Source organism: Rhincodon typus, unplaced genomic scaffold (assembly GCF_021869965.1).
Source record: "Rhincodon typus isolate 14 unplaced genomic scaffold, sRhiTyp1.1 hic_rhity00006655, whole genome shotgun sequence".
NCBI classification, from domain to species: domain Eukaryota; kingdom Metazoa; phylum Chordata; class Chondrichthyes; order Orectolobiformes; family Rhincodontidae; genus Rhincodon; species Rhincodon typus.
In genome coordinates this window covers 1-9,281 of record NW_025972293.1, presented here as the reverse complement: position 1 = coordinate 9,281, position 9,281 = coordinate 1, and the positions used below count along the sequence as shown (strand labels likewise).

The 9,281-nt window shown below is 37.7% G+C and overlaps 1 protein-coding gene across 1 annotated transcript; it reads right to left on the bottom strand.

The window, feature by feature from the left end:
- Positions 1-215: 215 nt before the first annotated feature.
- On the bottom strand, positions 216-8,803 carry LOC125482170 (protogenin-like; the record flags this gene model as incomplete). Its single annotated transcript, XM_048594173.1, has 6 exons — positions 216-521; positions 1,461-1,625; positions 2,731-2,978; positions 4,918-5,080; positions 8,213-8,371; positions 8,666-8,803. Coding segments are annotated over 6 exons (1,179 nt in total), but the record flags the coding sequence as incomplete, so codon positions are not given.
- Positions 8,804-9,281: the final 478 nt, after the last annotated feature.

The following is a 9,281-nucleotide window of genomic DNA, read 5'->3' as shown; positions in this document are numbered from 1 at the left end:
CCAAGTATTAACTTAATTACGTTTAAACATATGCTTGCTGCTCTCGAAGCAGGCATCCCAATCCTGAATATATGATTATCTCACATCTGACAGACCCTATGGTCAATTACAACAGATCATAAATGGTGGAATCAGAGACCAATGACCAAACTTATAAGGTCAGATTCTGTAATTCCACAATATGAAGATTGATCTTTACCAACATAATGCATTACCTTTCACACTCGTAGCTTTTGGGGTTCTGTGGGATGTCCAGATTGAAGATTCTCCCCACCCCACCCTGGTCGCTGCAGAAATGCGTACAAGATATGTGCTGTCAGGCTCCACATCTTCAAGCAGATGTTCTGATATGGTTCCTGGAAGCTCCACAAGGTGGACAGCACTTTCTGTGCTCTTACGGTAATAAATACGATATGCAATAATACGCCCTCTTCTGAATTTGACTGGAATGGGAAGCCATGAAATCAGGATGTTGGTTGGGCTGCGACTGGTCAAGCTGATTTCTGGTACTCTCAAAGGCACTGAATAAGGAGAATTGAAAAGAAATATGTTAAATTAATCCCAGTAATCTTACTTTTCAACAACAGCAAAATTAGTAACAAAAGGACGTAACTTTTTCTCATAGGAATATTCAGCACAAAGTGCTATCAAAATTGTACGTAATACTGCCAACTATGAGATTAAACACTTATTTTATCAATGTGGATGGCACACCATTTAATGTATGGCTTCTAAAATGGTTTCTTCATTTTGTATATATATTTATCTGTTACAGAGAAGTCAACTCAAAATTCATGGAGCCATATACATAGCAGCTGATGGGCAAACCGTTTTGAAGTGTTACACTTCAATTAAGTGGGTAGAATAAGACTCACCAAGATGTAACTAAAAATCAATATTCACAGTGAAATACTGAGCAGCTGGTGTATGTATTTCACAGCTGGTTTCAGAAAACCTGAGAAAAACTGATTGGGAACGAAGAAAATAACTTGCACATTTTTCCAACTGTGGTTGGAAAATAAATATGAATAGTATGGAACAGATTTGTCATCTAAAGTGGGAGGAGGAAATATGACTGATGCATGTAGAAAGCAGGTGATTTACATGAAAACTAAAAAAAAAACACACCATCTGCAACACCAATTCTCAAACACTAATTGTATCAGGTGATTCATTTAGTATAGTTACAGCTGCATTTATGCAACTGCAATGATACTAAAAGTAGAAATTTTTCAAATTTATAACAAAAAAGTGTTTAGGCACTTTCCAAAGGTGGTAAAGCTGAAGGAATCCTACATTTAAATGAACTTTTCCAGTAACCCAGTGGAGAAACAAACTAGGGGCACAACTTGAACAAATGTTTCACAAGTAGGAATGCTCATGAACCATTTATTGGCATTACATAATTTCTGCATCAAAGCCAAAGTTTAAATGCCACATCTCAGAGTTGCCTTTCCTACCGTCTTCCAAAGTGTGCTGAATAACATGCTCCGACATTCGACTAGCTCCCATGGGCATGTATGCCACAATATAAAATGTATAATTGCTGGCTGGTTCTAAATCATCAATAATGTAACGAGTTGTGTCATTCCCAATAACCACCTGATATTCTTCATTATTTAAACCTGGGGAAAGAAAAATCCTTTCTCAATACGTAAGCTTGGGATAATGGCTGCATTTCTTTAGAAGGTAGGCATGTAATGGAAAAGTAACAAAATATCTGAACATTTAGACTTTCAATCTCATTTTGGGGCAAATGAACTTTTTCTTCCATATCCATTGTGAAAGCAGTCACATAATTCATACTAAAAAGTTGGTCTTCCCATCATGAATTTTACCAGTAATTTTCTCCTTCAGCAAAACACTGCATTTTAAATCCCAGCCAAAAGCAAAATTATTCCCAATTGCATTTTCCCACATTCATGAATAAGCTTGATCACCACTTAATTTGCAAAACCTAAGAGGCCCATACACAAGTAGTAATTACCGGCTAATAAGGTATATCGAAAGTCCTGATTTCTGACCTAGAAAACAAAATCCTTGAAGGAAAATTAAAGAGTCTTGTTACCCTGCTGAATACTCCAACAGAACTCATGCTGGGGCTTAATGAAATAACTATAATGGAATACAAAGCAACCATTCGACTGCAATCTGCACCACACAGCCAACACGTTAATACCTTCAGAAAACTGGTGGTGCTGCCTGTACACACTTCACCACACACTTTAATTATACCTTCACGCATTTCTATACTCTCCGTTCTATGAACTCATAATAAACACCTTTCCCTTGAGAAGGTAAACCGTCTACCCAATTTTAATCATCTCAACAGATCACATTGTTTGTACAGAGAAGGCTGCTTTTCCCATTTCATTAGAGAGGCTATTCTGTCTTTGTGACCTCTGCCCAACAACAGAATATTAAGAACAGATGGTCAACTTCTCACATTCCAATTAGACGTTGGGAATGGAGAATGTCCAAACCCAGACAACAACAAAAAAGAATGATACTTGCAGATTAGCTTTAAAACAAGCTGCTTCATTTACATTTAAACAGCTGCTCCTTTAAAAGTTATAGCAAAGATGCACCTTGTAGGTTTATTGCATTAAAGATAGTCTCTCAGTCTCCATAAAGCTGTCTTTAAGATGAACAATTCTAGCTACCTGACCGATGATAAAACATATTTCAGCAGCACAAGCTTGAACTGTACGAATAAAATTCAGGGCTCACCTTCAGCTTTCATGTAATGGACCGAGTACGCAATTACTTTATCAGAATTGTACATGGGTCTTTCCCAAGACAGAAGAATCCCTGAACTGGACACAGTTTCAGCCTGGATATTTCTCGGTGCACTAGGCCTGTCCTCAGACATAATAACAATCAGCCTAGCCACTGAAAGAACAGATCCTTGTTGATTTTCAGCAACACACTGGTAAATTGCATCATCTTCTGGAATGATCTGGTTTATCACCAATTTGCTTCAAAAAACAAACAAATTTGACTAATTACTTCAATCTAAGCACAAAACTATTAATCAATAAATAAGTGCATTTCTTTAATAGAATAACTTTTTCATTGGTAAATGCAAAACCTAAAAAGGGGACAATACTTAGTACATTTAATAAACTGAAAAACTCTGTAGGCAAGTTCTAACAACGTTAATAAGTTGTGAGAAAGTACCTCGAAACTGCTTACAACATAAATCTTATTTACATAAAATAAAAGGTAATTCCAAAGCTAATCTAGATCAATTCAAATGCAGGAGGGACCCAGAAACCTCCAAGACTAAAGTCATGTCATGCAGGTATTTATGCAGTCAATCACAACTTTTTGTTAGTTTGGACTGGTTTCATGCAGCATAAACAAAAGTTCAAAGGGATAATTGCATACTTCTTGTTGTATCATTAATCTACAGGTAACAGAGTTTTGTCACGTCGCTATACTGTACAGGTAAGTGTCTGCATCTAAAGTTTTAGGATTATTGTCAGTTGCAACTACTGTGCTAGCCAGACAAGTTTGGATAGCCCTTATGGAAGCCATTATTAATGTTTAAAACTGAATCAATGGCATGCTGCTTTTGAGTACTGTTCAGTAGTTTCCACTACCATAGATACTTAAATTCCACATTCAACAAAACAGTGAAGACACTTGTAGCATGCCAATATTACAGATGCAGTACAAGGCTGTAAATGATCTTGCAATAGAGAACCTACAAAATGGAGCCCCCACTATTGTCTGCCTCCCATCATTTGAGAGCAAATGAGTTTGAAGCACTCAAATGTAACTTTTTAAAGCTTTTTTAAAAATAAAACTCAAGTACACAGGAGATTACATTTGTTTTGAATTAATTTGATTGGCCTGCGATGTGTTAATCACCAGACAATAAAGATCTAAATCAGGATGTGAAAGCTATGCTCCAAAAAAGGTTGCTCTCTTCCCATCCCCCACTTGAAAGTAATTCAAATCAGCAGCGTAACCCAACTTTTGTAGTTGATCCAGTCCTCACCCATCAGAATGACACTTCCAAAAACAAAAGCAGGAAGCCTGGCCTATTCAGCACCCCCTATTCCAGGCCTCTGAGGTCAGCCCCACCCAGGAGACTTGAGTGATTATTCCTGCACTCTTCCCAATATCCATGAGTCTGTATACACAATGCAGCGTATTAGCTAACCAAGGCATCTCCAAAAATTTAAAACGTCACACCCTGTACACAGTTGTACCAAGTCACCTTGAAATTATTTTAAAAACAGTTATTCAAATCAATTTGCATTTAGGCTAAATAAATTTGAAAATGCAACTTTAACATAAAATCTGGAATCCCTACAATGCAGCAACAGACCATTTGGCCCATCTAATCTGCGCCAACCCTCCAAAGAGCTTCCCAGCCTATTCCCAAAACCCCACATTTACCATGAATAATCTACCTGGCCTGCACATCCCTGGACACTACGGGTCAATTCCGCATGACTAATCCACCTAACCTGCACATCTTTGGCCTCTCTAACTGCATAAAAAGTGTAATCAGTGAAAAGTAAGCTGAAAATTTGCAATTCAAGAATACTGCATGGACACACAAGGCACTATGGCCTACAAGACCATTTGTTTCACAGTCAAACTGAAAGTACTGCTGAGGAAGGGTCACCGAACACAAAACATTAACTCTGTTTTCTCCTTCACAGATGCTGCCAGACCTGCTGAGCTTTTCCAGCAACTTTGTTTTTGTTCCTGATTTATAGCATCCGCGGTTCTTTTGGTTTTTGAAAGCACTGCTTACTGAGTTTAGATGGAAATAAGACTGGACAAAAAGCTGCACTTAACATCACAATCAAAATTAAACGTACTTTAGACAATATTTACAACTTCTTCATGCTTATTTCTACAAATAGGAAACTTTCAAAACAGAACTAAGAAGTGTACCTGCTATACTGGACTTTGATGCGTCCATTGGAGTGAATCCTTTGTCCATTCTTCAGCCAGCTAATTTTAGGTGTAGGAATACCTTCTGCCTGACACATAAACCTGGCTGTACCAGCACGTGGCCGTGTCAGGCTTTCAGGCCACTCAACAAAGGAAGGTGGGGCTAGATTGGAACATTGGAAAACACCTAGTAAGGTTTTATTCTTGTTTCACACTAAATTTCATACATCTTACCTAATAAAAAAGCTGAACTTAAACAAGAATAATCCACAAAAAAAAGAGAGAAAAATCCATATTGTGAAGTGCACCCTCAGTGGCAAAGCCAAGCACACCTTCAGTGGAAGTCCAACTCCTATAGTGAAAGAACTTCTCAGGTCATACAGAATGAAAAATTATATTTGAAAAAACCGAAGGCAATATACAGTTTCAATTCATTTGAAGCAGCTGTGTTGTCTACTTTTGGTGAGAGGGGGCAATGCTGATATTAACTCTGCCATTACGAGTGATTTTGTGCATCATGATGGATGAGCTGCTGCAAGACACCGTGATAGCTTCATAACAATGTTTATACACACAAACACTAACTTCTCTGGCCCTCTAAAAAGGTATGTTAATTAAAACAAATGACTGTCATCTTATTATAAATTCAAAGCACCAAGATTTTTTCAACATTCTTTGCCTTGGGAGTATAAACAAGACCAGTCCTAAGGAATGGAATAAAACTTTCCTGACTGCCTCTGCAACATTACTAAGCACTTTGGCACACAGTACAGTTCTTAACGAATGTGGTCGCCCACAAGAACTCATTTTAAATAGGCAATTGTTAGTTGTACAACCCAGTGGCCGCAGGATGGCTGGTGCAAAGAATGAAAATCTTACACGAATGCAACAGGGATGCTCTTTAGTCTAAAAAATGTGTCAGCCCTGACCTATCTACAGATTAACTTTATTGAGTATCTGATGATCTTTTATTAAATCTGGAAGCACTGATGCTATTTTCCTAAATTTAGGTAAACATGTCATCTTGCAGCACTAAGAACTCCTCACATTGATAATAGTCATTAGTCAAATAAAGCTGAAAATGGTTTAAGCTTGTCTATTTACATCGTGCAAATTGGACACACAAGATGAGCAACAGGGGATGAAAAGGAATCCCTAAATGCAGACCTATGTTCAATGCAAGAGAAAAATCAGTCATGGAGTCTGTTTAAAATATGTACTTCTGTTCTTTCTTTCTTGTCTTTTTATAAAGAAAATTACTTTGATTACCAACTAAACCATTTACAAGAACCAAGGTATGTCAGTATATTCAATTAGCCATTTTCCCATTGCTCACCTATCTCTTACAGAAAATCTAGTATGTTCATTTACATTCTTTTGGCTGATTAACTTCTAAAACTTTCACTCTTCACATAAATTAGTGTAAACAAAATCTCGGTTATTTGTCAGTTAGGTTGGCAACACCTGACGTTGTCAACCTGACCATATAATCTAGGCATTATTAATAAAAAGAGAGCAAGTGCGAGAACGCACGCCATTGGAATCATTCTTCAGGTTTTCTAATGGATGCTAAAGTGTACCTTTGCAAAGGAAGTCTAGAGGAACTGGTTTGTGTCAAGGTTTGTCCCGAGCAGCTCTGTGACACAGGACTCTGCTGTATGGCTGTTCCCCAGGACACACACCACGACAAACATCCATTGCGTCTGGATGACCAGTAACTCAGTGAAAGGCACTCTTTGGTCTGCCTGAAACTTGTTGGTCTTCCAGAACAAGAAGCTAACCCCAAGTGGGTTGCAGACTGGCACATTCTAAAGTCCAGGACTACGTGCTGAGGGATGCACTAAAGCTTGGGGCAGCTGTTGCCAAGGCGCAGTGAGGAAAGACCACTGTCTGAGGTCTTCCTGCTGAAGGTAAATGGGAGTCCATTCAGTTATCAGGCCCTCCTAGTACCTCATATATATTAGTTTGTATGTGTAAGAGGTGCCTGTAGTCTTTTGGATAGGGTCAAAGTCCAATGTTTTATTTAGTTACTTGACATGCAACTGTAGAGAACCAAACCGCGTTTGTGACAATGTATATGTACAAAGAGATTTATGAATAAAGTATATTTTTGACATAAAAAAAATCCATGATGCCATTCAAAGGGATACAGTGCACCATTCTTGGTCATCATTCCTTCCTCAAAAGGAGGACACTGAAATTGAGAGATTAAGTGAACATGCATCCATAATAGTCATTAGTTAAATAAAGCTGAAAATCGTTTAAGCTTGTCTATTTACACCTTGTAAGTCAGACACACAAGATGAGCAACAGGGGATGAAATGGAATCCCTAAATGACAAACCTACGTTCAATGTAAGAAAAAAAAAATCAGCCATGGAGTCTGTTTAAAATATGTACTTCTGTTCTTTTTTTAAAAAGAACATTACTCCAATTACAAACTAAACCTTTTACAAGAACCAAGCTACGGCTGTATATTCAATTAGTCATTGTCTATACTTGGATATTCCTGCGTTCACCATCTTCTATCTCCAATACTGCAATGTCTTTACATAGTAAGTCCTATACAGTAAAATCCCAAGATTTATAGGACTGCCAATAATAATTAATACCAGGGCACAAGGAAATAGAGGACCAAAATGTAATGTCAAAGATGAAATGGAAGGAGACAGGCAGAGAAATTTAATGAGGGAATCCAAAGTGTTTAGGGCCTTGGCAGCTGAAAGCATGGAAAGCAAGCCAGTGATGGAGAAATCAAAAATCAAAAAGGCCACAAAACAGTAGCACAAATATTTCAGAGGGTAGGAGATTAGAGTCAGGGAGGGGGGCAAGGCCATTGCATAATTTAAAAACTAGAGTAAAAGTGTTTTACATCATTATGCACTTCTCTAGGAGCCAATTAAGTCAGTAAGTATAGGAATGATAGGTGAAAGGATTTAGTAATAATGTCAGCATTTCAAAAAATTTCACTGTATACCAAGCACTTGGGTTATTTCTGAAAGACATGTTGAATGCTATACAATATCTTTATAACTTGATTTTACTTACATAAAGCATCAACAAACTGCATCAACAAATTGAAAGATTAAGTGAACATGCATCCATAATAGTCATTAGTTAAATAAAGCTGAAAATAAGATACTTGCATCCGAAGATACTGCACATACGGGCAGCACAGACGTGAGAACATGGTCAGACAATGCCCCTGACCACAACTTCTGTTACTGAAGTTGATGGCTCCAAGGAGCCAAACTGTACTAGCTACTGTGATTGCACATTGATTCTGGTTAGCTTACCCAACACAGTAAGCATTGCTGTGGCTACAGTGTAATTGCGCGTGCCCGGTGTGGTGGCCCGACAAACATATATTCCAGCGTGCTCCACCTTCACATCGGATATCATCAAATTCCCATTCCCCAGAACTCGCGTATTGAAGACATCAATAGATCGGTGATCTGTTTGGAAAAAGATATTTATATCAAATCACTAAAACCAGGTCAACATCGGAGAAATTAATTCAAGCTATTAAATGGGGTAAATGTTATAACATATTTCTTCATAAAATGCTTGGCATTAAAGAAAAATGAAACATTTATCATTTAATAATGCTGAGAATAATACTTCTAAGTAGATAGACAAGAACGTTGCAGTATTTAAAATTGTCTGCTATGTTGAACTATTGATTTATAACGCCAAGTATATAAACTGCAAAGAATAGTAAGAGGAATCAAAAGAAGTGTACAGCTCACCTAAACGACTCCAGGAAACAAGAGGCTTTGGTGAACCAATGGCTACACATTCCAGCATGGCAGTGTGATGCACAGGTACTGTGAGATTTTGGGGACCTGCTACAATCACTGGCTTCTGCAATGTTTTTGGCTTCCAAGCTACTAAAGGAAAACAAATTGTCAGTGGAAATAATTGATAAATGAAGGCTATTACAATATGGTTCAATATAGCATGAATTCTTTAATGATGCAGAGAGTCTCAGTTCAGATATATATCTTCATTTAACAAGTTAGGATAGGATAATTAATTTTCTTATTTATATGCTCTAACGGTGACCCAGTTTTAGTTTTGGACCCCAACATCTGTGTTTATAATGGTCCTCCACTGTAATTAGTGTAGAACACAAAAAAAGTCTAACAACTAACAAAACCAATCAAGAATGAAATTAAAGTGCTGTTTAGTCTATAGGAATAATGTTAACAAAATAAAGTAATAAAGAGATAACAAGGTGTAGAGCTGGATGAACACAGCAGGCCAAGCAGCATCATAGGAGCAGGAAGGCTGATGTTTCGGGCCTAGAAGAAGGGACAGGCCCGAAACGTCAGCATTTTTGCTCCTATGATGCTGCTTGGCCTG